Raw genomic sequence first — 24268 nt, 5'->3', positions numbered from 1 at the left:
GAGGTTGAAAGGAATAGAAAGAGAAATGAAACATGAATTGAAAGTCTGGAGTCGTTGAAATCCAACGCAATTAATAAGCTCTAAAATCAGTTGGTTCCTTCCTTAGCATATTTTTCCTTTTATATTTTTTGGCATTCATACCCAACAACTTAACAACTCCTCCAACCCTCCCTCACCACGGAAAATAAAACAAAAAGACAAGAGATAGCGATAAAGGGAGAAAATCAGGGACCATAGTAGGCAGAAAAGAGGAAAAACTTCGACTTTCTTTGTTTTCTGAAGAGCGGTGAAGAAAGTGAAAGATGGGTAACAGTTTTATTTGCATGACTAAGAAGGATTCGAAAGATGTTGGATCGAGAAGCAAGAGAATGGGTAGATCACAGAGGAAGCTTGTGAACGAGGAAGAGCTGCATCTTCAGGCACTGTCTATGGCACTTCAGCAGCATCAGTTGTCTCAGAGGTTTGAAGGGTCTATGTCTCGGAGAATTGGCTCCTCTAGAAGGCATGCTGTGTCTGAATCTTTTTCAGCCAACAAGCAGGTGTGTGCCTGTTTTGTTTATTTAATTATTTATTATATTATATTTACCATGAATTGTGGATTTTGATTGAAAAGTTTTGATTTTTGAATCATTTCTTCACTGCCCAAAAGTAGCTTGTCATGATTAAGATCTTTGTGTATGTGGGATGGGTAGAAGTGAAAACTAGTGTTTGTGATCAGTGGCCGCATGTTGACTCAACATATCAAGCCAGGGCTGAAAAGTGCACATACATAAAGAAATCAAAAGGGCTACTTTTTTCGATTTTTATTTTTTTTAGGTAAAAAAGGGGGTTGTTCTTTTGTGCCTCAAAAGGTGCATCTAGAAAAGTACATGGCCATTTCACTGTGCTTTCAAAAGAAGATGCGATTTGTTTATGATTAGTTGCCTGCATCCTGTACTGGTTAACATACCCCACTTTCCTTGATTCCGCTATATACTTGTGCATTTTGACCCTAGCTGTTCTGAAGCTTCATGGGAAAATGCTTTTCTTCTAGCCTTTTAGGACAGTCTAGCACAATTGTCTAAGGAAAAAACTGGGGATGTTGTTTCATGTTTGCAGATAGATTGTTTTGTGAACTAGAATGGAAAGGAAATGTGTAATCAGTACTTACGCTCTTCACAACCTTGTTTTTGCCAAGAAAATTTGTTAGGAAGCGTTGTTGGTGGTCAGACATTAGCTATAATAGCCTATAGGCTATGACAATGCTATCTCTTTTTTGATTGTTCATGTTAAAAAGTTGAAATATGTTTGCCCCTGTATTTTGTATGAAATATTTACCTGACTTGCTAGTGTATCCTGTGCAGGTTCCAATAAATCTGGAGAACATTAAAATAAAAAAGTTTGTACTAATCCATGGAGAAGGTTTTGGGGCATGGTGCTGGTACAAGACTGTTGCCTCTCTAGAAGAAGCAGGGCTGCTCCCAGTTGCCTTAGATCTTACTGGCTCTGGAATTGATCTCACAGACACTAACAGTGTCACTACATTGGCTGATTATTCAAAACCTTTGACTGTTTATCTCGAAAACCTTCCTGAGGATGAAAAGGTTTGGCTGTGTGACATTCAACATTCTTTTAACTTGAAGCATGCTATTATACAACATTCTTTTATATTTCATGAAGATGGAAACTTTGCAGGTTATTCTTGTTGGTCATAGTATTGGTGGTGCATGCATTTCTTATGCGTTGGAGCATTATCCTCAGAAGATCTCAAAGGCAATTTTCCTTTGTGCTACAATGGTATCTGATGGTCAAAAACCTTTTGATGTCTATGCTGAAGAGGTATCTAGTTAGCTTCTTTTTGTTGACTTATGTGATCAGTTGAATTTTTGAGAGTGGTGAAATACAATCCAACCTAAATTATTCACCAAAGCTTCCCAAGTTTGGAACATTTCTTACCAATTATGTTATATGTGGGACATGTATTGCACTTCATCCTTTCCTAAACCTCTAATATGCTAGTTCTGGAGGAAAAAATTATTTATTTTGTATTTTCATCCTTGAGTGAACATGTTTTATATAATTAATTATTTCTGTTATTCTGATTCCATCACATTTTAGTTTTATTTTGGAATAGTTCTCACCAATTATCTGCACTGCAGCTGGGATCTGCTGAACGTTTTATTCAAGAATCAAAGTTTTTGATACATGGGAATGGTAAAGACAAACCCCCGACAGGATTTATGTTTGAGAAGGAGCAGATGAAAGGGTTATATTTTAACCAATCCCCAGCAAAGGTACACAGGATTGAAGACTATTTCTAACTTCTTTTCCTCCAAATTTTTTTAACTGCTATATTCTGACTGCCATTCAAATTAGATACTTGAAGTTGTATGATTTGTGCCCATATACCTTCAATGATGATCATACCTTTTATCTTCACTGTTTACTCGACATTCCAAGCTTCATGCTTGTAGAAGATTTAAATTGAGTACAATTGAGTAGCTGAATGACCATCCCCATTAGTGCAATAAGGCAAACACAAATTTGTTCTCCAACCTATAGTGGAGCTGAAAGGCAATTTTGTAATTGTTGCTGATCTATGAGCTCTGAGTGAGGTAGATAACGCCCTCAGAACTCAAAATTAGCTTGCTGGTGTTTAAGTTGAAGAAGTAAACCCCTTCCTCAAAACGCTCATGCGTTGTAGTTGTGTTATCCCCTTTCCAAATGCTTTGGGACAGAGTTATGATTTCATAAAGACAGGTCTTTATGGACAAATATTCGAAAACGATTTCTTAAACTTGTGTTTTTTATTTTGAAAGTTGTTTAATTGCCCCAGAAAAGGAAAGAATTTCTTAAAGCAGATAACACTAAGCAGAAAGTAGTCAAGTGAATCCTTGAAAGCTTGTGTCAAGGGATTGTGGTCAAATTAGGATTGTTATTGATTCTGATTTTTTCACACAAGTAACCAGAATGATAGCTTGAGCATTTGTGGTTGTTGCATTAACACTTTAAAGTTCTGATGATATTTGGAATGAGTTGTATTTCAGGATGTTGCTTTAGCCATGGTTTCCATGAGGCACAGCCCTCTTGGTCCAATCATGGAGAAGCTGTCTTTATCTACTGACAAATATGGCAGCGGGCGCCGGTTTTACATTCAAACATTGGATGATCGTGCACTTTCACCAGATGTCCAAGAGAAGCTTGTGAGGGAAAATCCACCTGAAGGAGTTTTCAAGATCAAAGGCAGTGATCACTGTCCATTCTTCTCCAAGCCGCAATCTCTACACAAAATTTTGGTGGAAATAGCTCAAATTCCATAGCTTAATGCACAACATAATTTGTTCTATCATTTCATCTCTTAGGACCACACAATTGTAGAGTTGATATTGCTTTTTCTATATTGACCGTGAAACAGGAAGCCCAATTGGGAGAAGTATTTTTATTTTTTATAATCTTCAAATATAACAGAGGAAGAAACGTGATTTCATCCCATTTAAGACAAAATATTATTCAATCAGTAAGTGACCTCTGTAAGTTTTCTTTTTCATGTGTATAGAAATATTTTCTAGTTCTCATTCTGCTTTGACAACTAATTTTCATTGCGAGTTCATGTTAGAGTAAAATGGGAAAATGTCCTCTATACATTTTGTCCCTACATTAAATATTTTCTAATGTTTATAGGCTATACAGTGTTCAACACCATGGTCGTAAACCAAAAAAGAAAATAAGGTGTTAGTGCTATGTCTACAAGAAAATAAGGAATGCACACACATAATACATACATACTAATTGATCAAGGTTTGTACTCTGGTGGATTAGAGTTCTGATACATAATGTTGATGTAACATCGCCAAGATGATAATCTAGTCATAATTTCTCACCCAGCATTCACCAACCAATTAATAGCAGATATTAATATTGAAAAAAAACTACATATCAATAAACTACTAGGTGCTGTTCAAACGTCAACGTCATAATATTAAGCTTCGCCAGGCACAGTACATTTTAGCACAATGGGGTCCCTCTTTATCAACTCCAACAGACATTGATCTCCTTCTGATAGATCGTTGTCCCTCATAAATTTAGCCCATCCCCTCGATATTATCAATGCTCTGCAACGGCTATGACATGAGCAAGAAACATCCCACTGCTCTCCATTACTATTTTGGAGCATCATACCAACACCTGGCTTCAGATACTTGCAAGCAAATTCAGTTGACACATACTGCACAAGGAACACCAGCTTTAATTTGATCACTGCAAAACATTATGCATGCATAATTCACTACTTTTTTTAACTCTATATTGAAGCTAAATTATTCTCACCAATCGAGAAGACTTGATGGTACAAGTAACAAAAGGGTTTCTTGGCATCAATCTATCACTAGCAGTAGCAACATCCTTTCCTATCTTCCAAGAAGAGTGATTTCCTCTGCATCCACTTTTGACTTGTTTCCCATGAGAACAATCACCTTTTTTCTTCCTTCCTTTAGTCTCACTCGGACGTATTAAATTCACATCATCTTCATCCTTAGTTTCTACTCCATTCCCCACCATACGCTTTTTCTTTTTTGTTTCATGGCCGTGGTGCTGCTCATTCTCAAACTTGGACCTCTTCCAATTTGGTTTATTAGTGCCCCGAGTTTGGAGAGGATAACAAATCTCAGCAGCAGTAATATCAAATATAAGAACACGAAATTTTGAGTTCCCTACATATCTGAAAATTAGGTGGGAACCATACCCTAGAGAATAGTAGTTTACAAACTCTCGCCATGTGCTGCCAAAGAAAACATCTTTACCATATTTCTTCAACCTCATTTTCCAAACACGACCATCAGGAACAGTAATTGTAGCAACAGTTGATAGTTCATCTCCAAATCTCTTTATAAATTCCTCAGGAATTCTCTGCAGTGATCACTTCTTAAATTAGTCACTCACACTAAGTAGATAATTTAAACTGCAACACTTTCTTCTCAAGTGAAGAAAAGAAGCAAAGAAGAACATCCTCCCCAGGTCATGCACAATGCCATAGTTATAACTATTTAGCTTAATCAACAGCATCAAATGTTAAACATGCAAAGAAGTTACAGAGTGAGATAATGAAGCAAAAAAGAGATAAATACAGACATTTTTTAAATGAAAAAAAGAAAAAAGATTCATTTTTTTAATGAATATGTTTGCATGCAGAGAAGTACAAACAATTAGGCTAATCTTCCTCCAAGTTCAAATCTTTCCGGTTGTGCGCTTATAGAACATAGAAAAAACTCCAAACTTTGATATAAAATAGAAGGAAGCATGTAAAATGATGCATGATGGAGGTGAAAGAAAGAAGAGGAAGAAAAGAAAAAAGCAAACAGAAAAATGCTTAGATTTGTTTGTTACCATTTGGTTAGCATGAATAGCAGAGGGAAGTATGACTTTCAGAAAATGCTTAGATTCCCTCTCCGACGACCCTCCCCCGTGCTTTCTCCGCCGATCTTCCATTGGAACAGAGGATTCTACCTACATCCACCACTTCTTGGGTTGACAAGATACCATAATACTTCTTTCGAGCATTAAAAATTTAATTTCAGCCTTAATTTTCGTGTCATATGATTACTTTTTTTGTTTAGATTTATTTATTTTTTAATTAAGTATATATGATTTATTTTTTCTTTATTTAATTTATTTAATCACTATTAAAAGATACAAGATTTTATCTTTCACATTGTCTCTTATATTAATTAAGAAACTGTACCATTATCATCATGATGGATCAAACGTTTTTTATTATTTAACATGTTATACCTTAATCGTAATATCATAATTTTATATCAATTACACTCCTCACAATTATTAACATCTAGAGACAAGCCACCAAGAGGCCTGAGTAAGATAAGAGGTTATTCATCTAATGAAAAAGTAATTGACACAAGCTCAATTATAAAATATAAAAACTTATAATATTCAATAAAAAAAAACATGTAACAAAATCTCAATTCAAAATATTCAAATTTGCAAGAGAATTGAAACTTAAATAAACATCTGTTTTATTAAATACAAAATCAAATTTAAATTAATAAAACTTATTTGTTCTCTTTTTTATATTTATTATAGTGATCATATTAGAGATAATTTTGCCGTAACAGTTAGGACCACCAAGAGTAATAAATATTAAAAATTATTTTATTTTTAATTTATTTATTTTACTTCATTGTACCAGATTAATAATCTGAATAAGATCTTTTGACTATACGAATATAACTTTTTTTTAAAATAAAAAATATTTAACACTTAACTTTTACATAGTTATTCTTTTGTGATAAAGTGACAGATTTTACTAAAAGAAAAAAAGAATGTTAAAAAAATTAAAACTGTATAAAATGACTCCCGGACGGTTCCAGACTTAGCACGTGGGACGTCCGGCCTTACTCGAGCACTCAACCCGGACGGCCATGATAGGTAGATTTGCGGAGGTGATTAAGGTAAAACACCGATTAGAGGTTTGGGTTCGGGATTGGGTCGTGATTAAGGCTTTGCTAATCCTAGGTCCATGACCAAAACTATAAATACAAGTCAAAGGTAAGAGGTAGACAGATTCATTAATTACGCATTTATTCCAGTACTAAAACAACTGATCGGACCTTTTACTGACTTAAGCATTGGAACACCTTTGACAGGTACTCTCCCAGGCATACAGGACGGACGGACACCGACTTGTGGAAGGAAGGATCACGAGGAGAGACCGGACGGACGTGACCGATTGTCCCCAGATTTAGGTGACTCGACCCCAAATAGGAATAAAAACAATCAAGACATTATCATAAAAAAATGAGTAATATATTTATTAATACATATTTATTTGACGTGTGATGTGAAAATAGAAATATTATTTAAATTTAAATACATTTTTAATTTTTTATGGACAATTTTAATTGTTAGGTTTAAACTCTCATTTGGTCCTTGTATTTGTGTGCCAATCTCAAGTGGGTCATCGTTTTTTTTTCGGTCTCAATCGGGTCCATAAACTTGTTAAAATGAGCCAATTAAGCCCTCTCCGTTAATTTATCAGTAACGTCGTTTGCCTGTAATTACGTGGTGCACAGAAAATGAGCTCAATTATAATGATTTAAATACGTAGATATTAGTTTTATGAAAAACGTACATACGTGGCAGGGAATGAGGGAATTAGTGATTTTTATTCGGGTTTTTTTTAACTGAAACAGAAAAACTTAAAAGGGAATTAGGGATTTCATGAGTTAGGGATTTTGATGTGGTGAGTGAGTGTGAGAATTAGGGCTCGGGAGAATTTGCGAAGACGAAGAGAATCACGTGGTGGTGGACGAACCAAATTGAAAGTGGAGGCCAGTTAAGGTTAGTTTTGTATCTTTTCGCCTTTACGAATATGTAGTTATTTTGCTATGTTTATGCGTTGTTGTGGTCCCGAATTTGTTGCGTTGTGGTCCCGATTTTGCTATATTTTAGCGTTTAGGTTATAATTGGTTTGATACTGTTATTCTGTGATGGGTCCCGATTTTGGTATGTTACTGTATGTTGAAATGTGTACACTGTTGTGGTCCCAAAATTGCCTTTATCAATTGTTTAGAAGTAGTGGTCACCTTTTCTGTCTGAGTGTTTCCTTAGTGGGGATGTTAGTTTGTTCCCCTGCCCCTTGATGTTTGACTGTTTTCTTAGTGGGGATGTTAGTTTGTTCCCCTGCCCCTTGATGTTTGATTGTTTGCTTAGTTAGTAAAGAGTGAAATCATAATATTTCCCCCCTAATGTATAGGTCTTAAAAGCTTGTGCTTCAAACATAATATTGCATGGCTGAACGTATTAAAGTTGTGGTCCATCATTGTGAGAATTTTGTTAGTGATGACAATGGAAATTTAAAATTTGATGGCGAGATAGCAGAATGGTCTTGTGATCCAAACTTGTGGTGTTATTTTGGAATATTAGCTTCAGTGAAAGACTTAAGTTATATAGACATAAAAGAACTTTGGTACAGTTTAGGAGGTCAGTCAGTGGTGCCAAATAGGTTAGAATTGTTGACTGATGATAGGGGTGCTATGCATATGTTGAATATTGCAAAGTTAAAGGATGAAGTTCATTTGTATGTGGTTCATAATACCATGGAACCACAGATAATAAAAATGATTGATTGGGTTGATGGCGATGTTAATGATGAAGGTGATGTTGCAAGACAAGTGGAGGGTGAGGTTGAGGGTGAGGTTCACGGTGAGGATGAGGGTCAGGTTGAGGGTGAGGTTCAGGGTGAGGTTGAGGGTGAGGATAAGGGTCAGGTTGAAGTTGGAACAGAAATGGAGGAGGGTCACTGTGCGGGTGAGGCTGAAGTTGGAACAGAAATGGAGAAGGGTGAGAGTGAAGTTGCTAAATAGATTAAACATGTTGAGGATGGTGAAGTACATGATGTAGAGGAGGTTGAGGTACATGATGTAAATGATTTTGAGCTAGAAGATGTAGAAGAGGATGAGAATGAGGATGATCATGTAGATGAGGCTAAGGATGAGGCTGAGGATGAGATTGAGGATGAGGCTGAGGATGAGGCTGAGGATGAGATTGGAGATGATGGTCAGGATGAAGATGTAGATGAGTTTGTGAGTGAAGAAAGTCTAGTTGATGTCACCATTGAGTGTGACATTGGTACTTCGAAAGGAAATGTGAGGGAAGAACAACCTTTCAGTCCAGTAGGTGAGTCTTCAAGGACAACTGATAATGAATCCATGCATGATGTTCGTGGCTTGTCTGACATTGAGTGGGTATCAGATGAGTTGGATAGTGGTCCAAATAGTGACGAAGATGATGATTCCATTCGTAGAACTTTGTTTCCCACATTTAGCATGCCGATAAGTTTGACGGATTATAAATGGGAAGTAGGAACCTATTTCACTGAGAAAAAAGAATTCACAGAGGCCATTAGGACTATGCACTAAGTAATGGTATAAATTTGAAATCCATGAAGAATGACAAGAAGAGGGTTGCTGTAAAATGTTTGAGGGGCAAGGGGAAATGCAAATGGTATGCTTATTGTGCCTATAGGTCTGGTGCGAAGTCATGGCAGCTAAGAAAAGTGATTGATGATCACAACTGTAGTACAAATTTCAATGTGAAGTTGATGACTTCTAAGTGGTTGAGTCAAAGGATGGAAAAATCAGTCAGAGAGAACCCTAATATGAAGATCATGGACATTACGGACAAAGTAAGTAGGAAATGGAATGTAGGAATCTCTAGAAATATGGCTTTTAGGGCAAGAGCCATGGCAAAAGATAATATTGAGGGGTCATTCAATGAACAATATAGAAGAATCTATGATTATGGTCATGAGCTTCTCAAAGCAAATCCAGGTTCAACAGTCAAAACAAAGGTTGAAAAGAGTAATGATGAGTGTATATTCAATAGAATTTATGTATGCTTGAAAGCATGCAAAGATAGCTTCATTAGTTGTAGACCCATCATTGGTTTGGATGGATGCTTTTTGAAAGGCAAGTATGGAGGGGAGTTACTAACAGTAGTTGGAAGAGATGGAAAATTAAAGAGATCAATGTAGAGCCATTTAAATACTTGATTGCAATTCCAGCTAGGTATGTATTCACTTTTCTCCAAACGTTATTGTTATTTTATTGTTATATTTACTTTGACAGTTATATTTACTGACATTTAAATCTCCCAGGTTTTGGTCAAGATCTAGATTCACCCCTAGATCACAATCTGACACTCTTGTCAACAACATGTGTGAGGGCTTCAGCAGTGTGCTAGTTCGTACCAGGTGTAAGCCAATTATCACTATGTTAGAAGACATTAGAGTTTACATCATGAAGAGATGGGCTACGAACAGGACAAAGATGACACTATATCAAGGTTTTGTGTGCCCTAAGGTTCTGAACAGATTTCAAAAGCAGTCATGGTTAACCAGATATTGGTTACCAAGGTAACTTTAAACCTACAATTAATTTGTGTTCATCATTAAGAAGATCTTGTTCATCATTAATTTGTGTTGTCATTTTGTACTCATGACAGATGGTCATCTCAATTATTTGAAGTCCTACACATTTCACAATTTGGGGAGCAATATGTTGTGAATCTTGAAAACAAGGAGTGCAGTTGTAGAAAGTGGTTAATTACTGGCATTCCTTGCACTCACGCCATAACCGCAATGAAATTCTTGAATTTAAATGCAGAAGACTACATTAGCCATTGGTTTAGGAAGTCTACTTATGAAGAGACCTACAACACCATCATTTATCCTATTAATGGTTAACTTGTCTGGGACATAACTTCATATATAGATTATTACCCCCTGTTAACCTTCGGCAAGTGTAACCGAATCGTATCAAGTAATAATAAATGGTAAGACCAAATATCGTTTCCCAAAGGACTCACGGCCTAAACAGTTATGTGATTTGTTGATTAAATTAAACTTGTGAACAAAGTCTTGTAGATTTAAATGCAAATACTAAAAAGTAAATATGAATGCATGTATTGATCAATTGAACAAAAGAAGCAAAACATGATTGAAATATATGGAATGATGATGTTGTTGGGGTTTTCAATTCATCCTATCCACTCTTATGTATTCAAGAATTCATCTTTCTTCGTTAATGTTAATGTCACTTTCTAATTTACCTTAAACCCAATGTCTTGGTGAAGAAAGTCTACTCCTAATCACTAGTTTACAATGTCTTGTCCCCCTAGCAATTATTCATGCATTACATTCGCACAGAAGCTTAAAGGCAACCAATCCTCTTATCCCTATGTCTAGGAAATATTACTATTTGGAGAATTTCTTCATGTCTAGATTTATCTATATGTGTCCCTTACAAATAACATCAATGATCATGCAATTGAATGAGTTAAACAAAGCATGCATAGAGTATAGAAGAAAAACCCTAACAATTAATGAAAGAAAGCATATGGATTAAAGAACCAATTCAATACATGAGAGTTTCAAAGGATTACATTGATTCCCCAACAACAATGAAGGTTTAGTTCACCATAATCATGGTGAAACTAGATGAAAAATAATGAAAGAATGAAAGATAGAACCCTAGAATTTGAAGAGTGGAGCTTGAGCATCCAAAATCTTCCTCCAAGGGGTGAAGAAAGTGTGATTTTGCTTCGTTCTGCCAAAAGATATTAACCCTAGGTCGACTAAAACCTTATATAGACTCCTAAAGATTACAGAAAAGTGGCCCAAGGCCCATTAAAATGGCGCTCAGCGGTAAGTGCGGTTCTTCTATTTGACGCTCAGCTACAATTTTGCCCCTCAACGGTGATTGCGGGACTTCAAAGTGCCGCTCAGCGGTAATTTCCGCTGAGCGGTACTTGCGGCTCTTCTTTTATTTACTTTTTCTTCCTTTTCTGACTGCAACTTATGGCTACTTCACTTCTTCCATTCAATTCATTTAAAACCTGCAAAACCAAGGAAAATCAAGCATAAAACCCATCCAACTCTCTTATTTCCAAAACATAAGCAAAAACATGATTACAAGCTAGTTTCTAAGTCATAAAGGTTGTCTTTAAGGTCAAAATTAAGTCTAAAAATAACAGTTTTTTAACTGTTATCACCCCCAAAGAAGAGGACAATGTCAGGAAGACCCAAGAAAAAACGAAGACTAAAGGCTTGGGAGTTGAAGAAGAATGACACTGAATTAAGAAAGGGTGGGAACAAAAAAACTTGTGCTCTCTGCAAAGAACTTGGACACAACAAAAAATCATGTCCACAACGACCTACAACACCAGATGTGCCTTCACCAACAACAGATGTACCTGTTGACCAACCTACTCAACAAACACAACTCACAATACCTCCACCAACAGAAGTGCCTATTACTTAGGAGTCTGCTGAGTCTCCTTCTGATGAATGAAGTCACATTTAAATGTCTTGTAATATGTACTGATGAAGGAAGAATGTAATATCACTTTTTTTTGGTGTAATGTGTACTGATGAAGACATGTGAGGTTTTCTTTTGATGTAATTTGTACTGATGAAGTAATATGAGGTTTCTTTTGTTATGTTATGCACTAAGTAAGACAAAGTTGCTATCAAGTTTTCTTTTGCTGTAATTTGTACTGATGAAGTTGTCAACACCCAATTTCGTCCGTGTGATTAAATAATATAGTTTTGATGAAATTTATTTTATGATTATTTTACTTTGTTATTTTGAGTTATTGTATTTGAGTCTATTTTATTATACTGTATTTTATTTCATTTATTTTATTTTAATCTTATTTCAAAAAGAAACAAAAAAAAATGGCAAAGTTCAACTTTCTCGGTCTGCTTTCTTTTTCCACGCTATCTCCCATTCTTGTGCAAATCTTCTGCTGCGCCATGCATGCATCTATACTGCCTTTAGCTAGCACACAGCAGAGCAGAGTAGGGGCTGTTGCAGGAAGCAACCATTGAACAGGCCACGCTTTTGACTTTGGTTTCATCTGACCCGTGAAGATGGTTAAGGGGGAGAGCCATTTTTGGGAGAGGATCATTAACTCTGGAGGGACGCTCACACGACTCTAGAAACGGAATTCTCCACCAAGCAGGAGGGAAAGCCCAGAAACATTTTCACAGAAACAAAAAAAGAAAAGATTGATCCCTCCCCATTCACACAACATGACCCTCACCATCAACCATAGTCCACTCTCGTTACCACAACCTAACCAGAAACTCTTGACTCCCCTCACCTCCAATACCATTCATCATCCATCAGCTAACTTCACCTACAACAAAGAAAGAGTACAGGCCATGTTCAGAAAGGAGGATAAGTAAAGAGCATTGACCGACGACTACAAGCCATAGCACAAGTGCGAAATCAGTCCATAGAGGTAAGTCTTACTACTCCATCTAGTATGTGTTTTAGTTTAAGAGCTAGCATTTTTATGTCTGCTTGCTAGTCCCAATTGGTCTTGTACATGTGAATCGGTATTTCTTCCCTGCTACTGTCATCCTCCCCAGCCATCACTAATCTCAATCTCTCTGCTCTTGAAACCCATCCCATTCAGTCAACATGAATCACGCCATCACCACCTTCAACAATTAAAGAGTAGCGCTCCCTTTGCATAACCCAAACCTGCAAATCAATGTTTTGCATCACGACCCAAATCCCAGTAACCCATCCTTTACAGTCCATATTCACCCGCCAATCACATACGAATCACATCATCAGAACAAAAATCCCGAATCCCCAAACATCGTCTTGGCAAGCCTCTATGGCCGTGTTCTCTGTTGATTAAACAATGAGACCCCCCAAAGGTTTTGTATTCTCTGTTAATTAGACAATGAGACCTCCCAGAGGTGGAGGATGTGATAGCATTTTCAGTGGTGGCAGTGACGATGGCAGTTTTAGAGGTAGAGATGGATTCGGTCGTGGGAGTAAAGGACGTCGAGGTGATGACCGGCGGCAACCTTGGCCGTGACATGTGGCACTGGTGGTGCCCTGGTTCGAGGCAGTCGTGATCGCTCAAACGGCAATTGACGGAGGAACGTGAGAGTTTCTCTAACGCGGGAAGAAGAGAAGAGGAAAAGGGTTTCCCTGCTTGCGAGCAAAAGACGATAGAAGACGTCGACGGTGATCGTTGGCGACTTTGGCCGCGACTGGTGGCGTCCCAGCTTGCTACTCGCGGCGGCCGACTTCGAAGGAGGCAGCGGCGGCGACGTTGCAGGGTGAAAGGCGAGTTCCTCCCTCGCACGCGAAAAAGGAAGAGGGGAAGAGTTGAAGCGACGACCGACGATGGTCTCGACGGTGAGCGATGGAGCTGGCGACGGCTTGGGCGGCGACACACGGTGGCCGGTTTGGCAGAGGCGGCAGTGTGCGTGCAGGGAAGACGACCGGGAGAAGAGAGACTTGAGTCTTGTGGTGCTCGAGATGGAAGAATGAGAGAAGTGGCAGAACCCCTAATGCTTCTGCTTGGAAAAAACCCTTGGGCTAGATCCAGAGTTTTTTTAAAACAAAAAACTCTATCCTTCCCAGCACACCTCCGCTTCTCATCATGGCACCCCCTTTCCCTTTTCTTTTTCCTTTTCTTAGTTGGGCTTCAAGCCCATAGGCAACTATGGGTCTGTTTCCTCTATGCAGCTACCCTTTTTAGCTTTTTACCTCCCCATTAACATTTTGGGGCTTCCTCTTCTTAACTCTCAATTTCTTTTATGTCCTCAATTTGCCATTTTGTTTCTTATCTTATTTTTTTATTTTTTCATGATATTTTATTTTATTCTATTTTTATCTTATTTTTTCTTTTTATATTTTATTTTTATTTTATTTTGTTTTATTTATTTATTTTTCTTTTTCCTCTTTTCCGTTTTAAATATCTACCTATTTTTCTAAATATATAAGTATTTTAAAGAAAATAAAAAAAATGTTTTAAAGGTTAAGCACATGTGTGATCGCTCGCATCGTCCTTGTGCTGAAAATCTTTTCTCTCTCTTTTATAAAAAATATAAAAAAGAAATATTTTAAAGGTTAAGCACATGTGTGATCGCTCGCATCGTCCTTGTGCTAAAGACCTTTTCTTCTTTCTCAAATAAAATTATAAAAATATTTTTTAAAGGTTAAGCACATGTGTGATCGCTCGCATCGTCCTTGTGCTAAACACCTTTTCTCTTTCTTTCATAAAAAATACCAAAATATGTTTTAAGGGTTAAGCACATGTGTGATCGCTCGCATCGTCCTTGTGCTAAAAACTTTTCGGTTTCTTTTATAAAAATATACCAAAAATAAAAACCTTCAAAAACTAAAAACATCCATTTTGAATAAACAATCTTTCAGCCATAAAAACATCAACACTTTCAAGCAAACAAACAATTTCTCCGCTATAACTACGTGATCCTTGATTCTCCATCAAAAGTGGAGATACGTAGGAGCAAGGCTAGTTCTTGTCAGGTTCACTTCCCAAAAATCCAAAATTATCTAAAATCATTTGAAAACAAATTTTCAAACAATTTCCAAACAAATTTCTCAAACAGTTCCAAAAGAACTACGTAACCCTGATTTCTCATTTTGAATGAGAATACGTAGGAGCAAGGTCAATCCTTGTCGGGCCCAAAAAACTAAAAAATATATTTTGTTTCTTTAGAGTTTTATTTTAGGGGATAGTTAAACATTCTGAAAACCACATCATATTCGCGTATTTAGTTAAAGGTATTGCCTTAGGGCAGACGTTGTAGGATGCTAACACCTTCCCTACACGTAACCGACTCCCTAACCCAGAATCTGGTTCTTGTAGACCATGCCTAATCATTTTATGGTTATTCCGTAGTTTTCCAGAATAAACTATAGTGGCGACTCCAAATCTCTTTTCAAAACCCGTCTTTTTTTGGATCGTCGTCCCGTCGCGATTCCGATTGCGACAAAAGTAATATGAGGTTTCTTTTGTTATGTTATGCGCTGAGTAAGACAAAGTTGCTATCAGGTTTTATTGACCATTGCTTTATGATGTTACATTTGCACTTTCTTTAACTTATGTTGCCCATATGAAATTAAATAAATCAAATAAGACAGTATTAAACATCATTAGAGGTAACCTTTATAAATAAAACAGACAATAACATTCTAAATATCAAATTACATTGATATCAACCTAGTTTCATCAACCTAGTTTCATCAACATTGATATCACAATTACATTACAAACACATGTAACAAACACCACCCCCATTAAAACCTTCACCATTTTCTCCAAAATAACTATACTTTTCGCCAAACAACCTATTTTAAGCTTTTCAACTTCTCTTTCTTCCATCTTCATCAAACTTCCACCCACTTCTTCATTTCTTGCACTTGCACTATTGTCTTCTACATTCACCACATTTCGAGAATGAATTACTTCTTCACTACACCACTCAAAGAAGTTGCATCCAACGAAATCTTCACCCTCAACCTGTAGAAGAAGAAAACACACTCCCTCGTCAACGAAATCAAAACTCCCACCCTTTGGAAATCAAAACTCACCATTAAACTTACCTTGAAGTTAAAACAACCCCAAAATCTTTTGCCCTTGTTTTTAGGGGTTCTAGCAACGCGAAAGACTGTAGGCCGACCACAAAAGCAAGTGGGTTTTACACCCAACCTGCTCCCACTGGCAGAACTATGTTGAAAGCCCCAACCTGTGCATTTGCAAGAAGAAGATGAAGCAAACATTTCGTGAGTTGAACAATGTTTCCAGAACTCTTCCTCCCCAACACGAACATGTTAAACACTTTGGAAATCAAGGCTGCTTTAAATATTAAGTTTTAGGGCTAACAACAACACACGTGGCAATCTAATTACACAATAGAACACCAATCTAATTTAATACACAATGCCTCGTCAACTAAAACAAATTACAACACAGCACAGGCAAACGACGTTACTGATAAATTAACAGAGAGAGCTTAATTGACTCATTTTAACAAGTTTATGGACTCGATTGAGACCGAAAAAAAAACGATGACCCACTTGAGATTGACACACAAATACGATGACCAAATGAGGGTTTAAACCTAATTGTTAGTATTTGTTAATGGAAAATTTGAATTAATCTCTTTCATCTTTTCAAACTTACCAAACTAACATAATATTTTCAAATTAAACCACACTTATATTTCCAAATTATTAGTAAAGTAAACTTATATTTCCAATTTATTATTGTCGCAACCGGAATCGCGACGGGACGATGATCCAAAAAGAAACGGGTTTTGAAAAGAGATTTGGAGTCGCCACCATAGTTTATTCTGGAAAACTACGGAAAAACCATAAAATAATAAGACACGGTCCACGAAAACCAGATTCTGGGTTCGGGAGTCGGTTACGCGTAGGGAAGGTGTTAGCACCCTACAACGCCTGCCCTAAGGCAGTACCTTTAACTAAATGCACAAATATGATGTGGTTTTCAAAATGTTTAACTATTCCCTAAAATAAAATTCTAAATAATCAAAATATATTTTTTTAGTTTTTTTGGGCCCGACAAGGATTGACCTTGCTCCTACGTATTCTCATTCAAAATGAGAAATCAGGGTTACGTAGTTCTTTCAAAAAGATTGTTTGTTGTTTGGAAAAGCAGATGTCTTTAATTTTTGGAGGTTTTATGTTTGTTTTTTATATTTTCGAGAAAAAGAAGGTAACGAGTACTAGGCCGACGCGAACGGTCGCACGAGTACTCATACCTTTTAAAATGATATTTAAATATTTTTAATTATTTTTGAAAAGAGAGATAACGATATTAAGCACTAGGACGATGCGAACGATCACACGAGCACTCATACCGTTATTTACTTATTTAGGATAACTTAAGAGTATTGAGTGCTAGGCTGATGCGGACGATCGCACGAGCACTCATACCCTCGTTTAATATTACATAAATAAGAGAGAAAGGTATTGAACACTAGGACGATACGAGCGATCACACGAGTGTTCAACCTTTAAAACATATTTTTGAAATTTTATTTAAGAAGAAGAAAAGGTTTTTAGCACAAGGACGACGCGAGCGGTCACACGTGTGCTTAACCTTCAAAACGTATACTTTTTGTATATTTATTTAAGGAAGAAGAAAAGGTTTTTAGCACAAGGACGACGCGAGCGGTCACACGTGTGCTTAGACCTTTAAAACATATTTTTGAAATTTTATTTAAGAAGAAGAAAAGGTTTTTAGCACAAGGACGACGCGAGCGGTCACACGTGTGCTTAACCTTCAAAACGTATACTTTTTGAAATTTTATTTAAGAAGAAGAAAAGGTTTTTAGCACAAGGACGATGCGAGCGGTCACACGTGTGCTTAACCTTCAAAACGTATACTTTTTGTATATTTATTTAAGGAAGAAGAAGAGGTTTTTAGCACAAGGACGACGCGAGCTGTCACACGTGTGCTTAGACCTTTAAAACATATTTTTGAAATTTTATTTAAGAAGAAGAAAAGGTTTTTAGCACAAGGACGACGCAAGCGGTCACACGTGTGCTTAACCTTCAAAACGTATACTTTTTGAAATTTTATTTAAGAAGAAGAAAAGGTTTTTAGCACAAGGACGACGCGAGCGGTCACACGTGTGCTTAACCTTCAAAACGTATACTTTTTGTATATTTATTTAAGGAAGAAGAAGAGGTTTTTAGCACAAGGACGACGCGAACGGTCACACGTGTGCTTAAACCTTTAAAACATATTTTTGAAATTTTATTTAAGAAAAGAAGAAAAGGTTTTTAGCACAAGGACGACGCGAGCGGTCACACGTGCGCTTAAACCTTTAAAACTTTTCTCGTAAATTTATTTAAGGAAAAAGAGGTTTTTAGCACAAGGACGACGCGAGCGGTCACACGTGTTCTTAAACCTTTAAAACATATTTTTGAAATTTTATTTAAGAAAAGAAGAAAAGGTTTTTAGCACAAGGACGACGCGAGCGGTCACACGTGTGCTTAAACCATTAAAACTTTTCTTGTAAATTCTTTTTATTTAAACTATCAATATTGTATTATTAAATATATATTTTAGGATAAGTAAATGTCTAAAATAAATAGATAAAACAAAATAAAATAAGACAATAAAAGAAAATAAAATGAACAAACAAAAGAAATGGAAATGCCGAACGGACGCTGGGAAGAGATTCAGAATAACGAACGTTCGGTGGGGGAGAGGACGAACGTCCATTGGGGAACATAACGGACGCACGTTTAGAAATGTGAGCTGAATGACGAGCGTTCGTCGAGAGAGATGACGAACGGACATTGAGAAATTGAGGCTGAGTGACGAGCGTTCATTGGGCAGATGGTGAACGGACGCTAAAATACGAGCGTTCGCTGTGGAAATGGCGAACGAGCGCTAAGTAACGAGCGTTCGTTGTGGGGAGATTGCGAACGAGCGCTCGTTGGTGAGAATGTTGAACGAACGGTCAAAAAAGGCTTAAGGATAACGAGCGTTCGCTCATTTGGATAACGAGCGCTCGTTGGTGAGAATTTTGAACGAACGGTCCAAAAAAGCTTAAAGATAACGAGCGTTCGCTCGTTTGGATAACGAGCGCTCGTTCGTTTGGATAACGAACGCTCATTGGTTCACTACTGGGCTTGGCCCATAGGGGTAGTTTCTAACCTAGAATTTTCCTAGGGGTTCAGCCTTCCCATTCTCATTCACTCATTCACGCTGTTCTTCTCAGATGAGACCAATGTCTCCTTCTCTCTGATCAAAAGGGTTCACTCTATCACTCAACGGCCACGTCTTATTCCAATTGACCACAGCAGACCAGACTATCCACCGCAACGAAGGTGGCCACCGTATCATTGCCTCTACGGACCAGCTACCATGCCATCATCTCTCTCGATCTAGCCACCGCGCCACGCCACGCCACACCGCGCCACTGCTTCCTTGTTCTTATCTGCTCTCTCCGACACCGACAACCCAGGGAGGGGTTCGTCTCTGCCAGTTCAAACACACGGGCCGCCGCTTCTTCGTCGAGCTCTCCGCTTTTCACTACCAAGACTGTTCTCCGTTTTTCGATTGTATAATGGATTTTGGATTTTGGTTTGTTGAGATTGGCCGTGAGCGTGGGAGTTAGGACAGAGAGAGGAAACATGGTGAAACAGAGAATGAATGGAAGGGGAGATTGGTGATGAGGGAACTCATGATGTTCAGAGGAAAAGCATTCATGATGGAATAAGCATAAGAAGCAGTTATGCAGTAAGCGTTCACTATGGGTCCGGAAGCACAGAGACTTACCTGCTGCTACGGTGGCTGCTATCGTTCGCTGCGTAGCCGGCGACCTCTTCTCACCCTTCTCTTTCTCTATCGGTGCCGGTGCCAATGACAACTATGGATGATGATACCAGATAATCGTTCCTCGTGCGCCCTCCTTTTTCTTCTTTTTCTCTCCCTGATCCCACCAAAAACCTCTTCCTCTAACCACCTGGTCTCCCCCTTTTCTCTCTCTCCCAAAATCTTAGAAAATATTCCCTTAACCACCTGGTCCCCCCTGCTGAGACACGCCTCCCACATACCCCTTTTCCACGTTTTTTTTTATTTCCTTTTATTTTATTTATTTCAATTTTATTTTATCTTTTAATTATTTTCAGTTTTAATTTTATTTTTTCAAATTTTTAATTAATTCTATTAAAACAAATTGAAGATAAGAAAAATAGAAATTGAATTAAAAGCAAAAATCTAAATACATAAAAATAAAGTAAAACAAAAAGGTAAAATAAAAAAAAATAAAAAATAAAAAAAACCAATAAAAACACATTTTTTTCAACCCGAACAAAATTGAGTGTTGACAGCTGCCCCTCTTTACTTAGATATTACTAAATAATATGAAAATTTAATCTTTTCGTATTATTTAAGTAAAGCTAAGTAAAGATAAAGACACTAATTTTGTCCGGGTTTCAATCATGAAAGAAAACTAACAAAATAATTCAAGTCACGATGCCAAATGACCAATGTCAAGTAAAGTATCAATAACAAAAAACTAAAACCTGGATTTGACCATTGCCTCGTAGAAGGCCAAACTCACAGAACAGAAATTTAAATTCGACCATTGCCATGCAGAGGGCCGATAACAGAAACTAAAACCTGGATTTGACCATTGCCTCGCAGAGGGCCAAACTCACAGAACAGAAATTTAAATCCGACCATTGCCATGCAGAGGGTCGATAACAAAAAATTAAAACCTGGATTTGACCATTGCCTCGCAGAGGGCCAAACTCACAGAACAGAAATTTAAATCCGACCATTGCCATGCAGAGGGTCGATAACAAAAAATTAAAACCTGGATTTGACCATTGCCTCGCAGAGGGCCAAACTCACAGAACAGAAATTTAAATCCGACCATTGCCATGCAGAGGGTCGATAACAAAAAATTAAAACCTGGATTTGACCATTGCCTCGCAGAGGGCCAAACTCACAGAACAGAAATTTAAATCCTACCATTGTCATGCAGAGGGTCGATAACAGAAAATTAAAACCTGGATTTGACCATTGCCTCGCAGAGGGCCAAACTCACAGAACAGAAATTTAAATCCGACCATTGCCATGCAGAGGGTCGATAACAGAAAATTAAAACCTGGATTTGACCATTGCCTCGCAGAGGGCCAAACTCACAGAACATAAATTTAAATCCGACCATTGCCATGCAGAGGGTCGATAACAGAAAATTAAAACCTGGATTTGACCATTGCCTCGCAGAGGGCCAAACTCACAGAACAGAAATTTAAATCCGACCATTGCCATGCAGAGGGTCGATAACAAAAAATTAAAACCTGGATTTGACCATTGCCTCGCAGAGGGCCAAACTCACAAAACAGAAATTTAAATCCGACCATTGCCATGCAGAGGGTCGTTACAAAAAGAAAAAACTTGAGTTTAGGGTGCCAGGCGAAACTGGGCTTATGGGCCAGTATGGGAACTAGGCTTTGTGAGCCAGGTGAAACTAGGCTTTGGGGGCCAGTGTAGAAACTGGGCTTTGGGGGGGCCAATATGGAAATTGGGCTTTTGGATTTGGAAATTCTTGAAACTTGTAGTTTTGTGAAATGGTTTTTTTTTTTTTTTTTTTTTTTTTTTTGTAATTTTTGACAAAAATTTGATATTTGAAAAGGCATGAGTGACCATTTCCAAAGAGAAGGTCCTAATATGAGGATAGGAGAAACAAAGTGTAAAGACCATGGTAGAATGTTGAAACACTAACTTAAAGGCGGTGAACAGAGTGTAAAGATGTGGGTGTCAAAAACCCCAAAATGAGAGAAAAAACATGATCAACATGAAACAACATGACTTGAAAGAGAAAACCATAATGTTATTCTTTTTGTATTTTTGAAGAAGGATTCGACAACCATTCATATCAATGAAGAGGGTTTCGATCCAAAAGATTTTCTTTTGATGGATGAATGCACACATATGGAAAACATTTGCTTTATTTTGTGTTTTGTCTCTCTTTTTTTTTTGCTTGTGTCATTCATCTTACTTGCAATCATCATCAAACTGATCTTTATTTTCAATGTTTTGTGAAATTGAGGAATGTCATACATTCGAGGTCTAATGTTTGATATGATTACATTTTGACTTTTTCTTTCGAGACATCGACGCACACATGCTTGAATTTACTGGCAAGTGAAGAATAAGAGCTATTTAGAATGGTTTGGAGAAGTCTGGGACAACCACATAAGCACATCATTCCTTATACATTGCTTAAAGGAAACGAGACACCCAAAAGCTGCCCCAGTTTGGTGTTTGGGAAAATGAGCATTGGGTTTGGATTCATGATAGTTCAGGTGAGACCCGCAAAGCTGTTCCAGTCTGGGATTATGTGTCAATGAGTTGCAAGGCGAAGAATTCGCGTGAGATTCACAAATCTGCCCCAGTTTTTCGGGTATGGGTTCTTACCTGGAAGAGGTAGTGGGCATGAAAAGGATAAGCTAAAAGGATGACCCTAATTGGTCCGATTTTCTTTTGCATGCTTTTCCTTAGTTGGCAAAGAGATCCCTTCTTCCTGAGACATTACTTTTTCTCTTTTTTTCATTTTCAAAGTTTTTGTTTTTTGTTTTTTGTTTTTTTTTTTTTGTGTGGCTATATTGCAAGTCATTTTGTCTTATCGCAAAATTAAGCTTTATGAAAATTTGAGCAAACATTATTCAATCTGCGTGGACTTTATTAGGCTTGTAATGTGGCTAGGGCTAGAAGGTATTGAAAGGAAGGGGTATAAAGGCCCAAATAAATGTTTGTCGGATACATTTTTTGAAGCAAGGGTTGTCATCTGGCATTGTGTCAACTATTTGACATTTTGAGCACTTTGCTTTTCTTGAACTCCATTTTTTTTATTTTTTTCATCATCACTTTGTGATTTTTTGTTCTTTTTTTTTGTTTTTGGTTACCCTTTTGAAGGATTTCCCCGTTTGATCATTGAGTGCTCTTCAACTGCTTCCTAAGTTGACTCATACTGATGACAACCCTTGCTTGGGAATAATTTTGAAAAAGGATTTATTTTTGGCTCAAAACGGGGTGACAATGGATATATTTTGTTTTTTGGTAAAGAAAAAATGGCCACACATCATTTCAAATTCTGATTGCTTTCTTTTCAAAAGATTAATTCTACGACTAGATGACGTCAACATGAGTGATTTTTCCCTTTCCTTTTCTTTCTAGACCGCCCTTTTGGGTTTTCAATCTAGTGGACTTATTCTCCTTTTGAAAATTCTTTTATTTGTCTCAATGGGTTCAGGGATCACCCAACTAGCACAAGCAAGGAAAATTTTGGCCAGGCCAATCTGCCCCAGTGTAAAGGCTTACATCATTACTAAGGGCAGTGACAGTGTTTGTTGGGGAACATCCTTTATTTTGGAACATTGAAGGGTGAAGGTTTTCAAGCAAAATGCGCACAAACGTCTCGGGAGAAAGCGTCAAATTGTTATTTTTTGATTAAACACTTGACCTTAGAAAAACTTGACATCCCAATTTTCCTTTTGATTATTCATCATTTTTTCTTTTGCTCTTTTCTATTTTCGAAAAACAAAAGTTTGACGATTTGCAAGAAAGATAAGTGACTCAAGATTGACTTTATTTCATTTTTTTTTTTCAATTTTGTTTTCCTTTTTTCCACGATACCCTTTCAGGACTCGATTTCCAGCACTACTTTGAGAAACCCTGTAGTGAATGCTCGCATCCAAAGTCATGGATGAAGACGTGATACCAATGAGCATACTTCCCAGTAGCAAGACACTCCACAACATCAAATTCACTTGTACAATGACTTATGATTTCTTGTGTGATCTTAAAGCCCACTTCATTTCTTCATGGCATTTGTGGAGGCATTCTCAAGCCTTGCCTCAATGTTGGATTGACTTTCTTCACAATTTAATCATCTTGAATGAATCAAAGTTTGCCTTTGCGCTTGAACCACCAGCATTTTTGGTGGAATGACCGATAGCCACTCCATGGTAATCACCTTTTGTGTATGATGTATCATGAGTCTTGAGGTATTGAGGCTTTAAAGGCTTCATGTAACAAGTAGAGGCCACGCCTTTTTATGCAGAAGACATGGAAGAAATGTTGCATAAGTCATATGGATAGGAGTGAAACTCATAGGCCTTTTCTCTTGATCAAACATTTTTCTACCTGATAGCTTGGTAGGAAGTTGAGTTTGGGTCTAGTCTCCAATGTTCCTCAAAACGGTTTCAAAGGGTAGGCCAACGGTATTTGAGCGGTGGGATGTGATTGAGCTCTTTCTTCTCTCCTTATCCCAAGCTTAGACCAGACTTGTTCACATTTACTGCCATGGTAGGTCCTTGAGCGATCTCTTCAGTCTTCACACAAATTTTAATTCTTTATTTGATTATCACCAAGTTTGTAAAGCTTA

The 24268-nt window shown here is 37.4% G+C and overlaps 3 protein-coding genes across 3 annotated transcripts; 2 read left to right on the top strand and 1 right to left on the bottom strand.

Moving 5' to 3' along the window:
* Window positions 1–3483, top strand: LOC108332407 (putative methylesterase 12, chloroplastic). Its single transcript, XM_017567661.2, has 5 exons — window positions 1–539; window positions 1344–1583; window positions 1675–1818; window positions 2139–2273; window positions 3027–3483. The coding sequence occupies exons 1-5, from the start codon at window positions 303–305 to the stop codon at window positions 3297–3299; spliced, it is 1029 nt and encodes a 342-aa protein (XP_017423150.1). The 5' UTR covers window positions 1–302; the 3' UTR covers window positions 3300–3483.
* A 285-nt stretch (window positions 3484–3768) lies between these two features.
* Window positions 3769–5547, bottom strand: LOC108334226 (B3 domain-containing protein At4g01580). Its single transcript, XM_017569957.2, has 3 exons — window positions 5362–5547; window positions 4306–4884; window positions 3769–4204 (listed from the first exon to the last, which is right to left on the bottom strand). The coding sequence occupies exons 1-3, from the start codon at window positions 5461–5463 to the stop codon at window positions 3959–3961; spliced, it is 927 nt and encodes a 308-aa protein (XP_017425446.1). The 5' UTR covers window positions 5464–5547; the 3' UTR covers window positions 3769–3958.
* Window positions 5548–8935: 3388 nt separating this feature from the next.
* LOC108332650 (uncharacterized) lies at window positions 8936–10237 on the top strand. The gene is made up of 4 exons (XM_017567967.1): window positions 8936–9461; window positions 9557–9560; window positions 9650–9907; window positions 9997–10237. The coding sequence occupies exons 1-4, from the start codon at window positions 8936–8938 to the stop codon at window positions 10235–10237; spliced, it is 1029 nt and encodes a 342-aa protein (XP_017423456.1).
* Window positions 10238–24268: the final 14031 nt, after the last annotated feature.

Source organism: Vigna angularis, chromosome 11, assembly GCF_016808095.1.
Source record: "Vigna angularis cultivar LongXiaoDou No.4 chromosome 11, ASM1680809v1, whole genome shotgun sequence".
Taxonomy (NCBI): Eukaryota; Viridiplantae; Streptophyta; class Magnoliopsida; order Fabales; family Fabaceae; genus Vigna; species Vigna angularis.
Note: the sequence above shows the minus strand (reverse complement) of the source record. Positions and strands in the feature narration are given on the sequence as shown.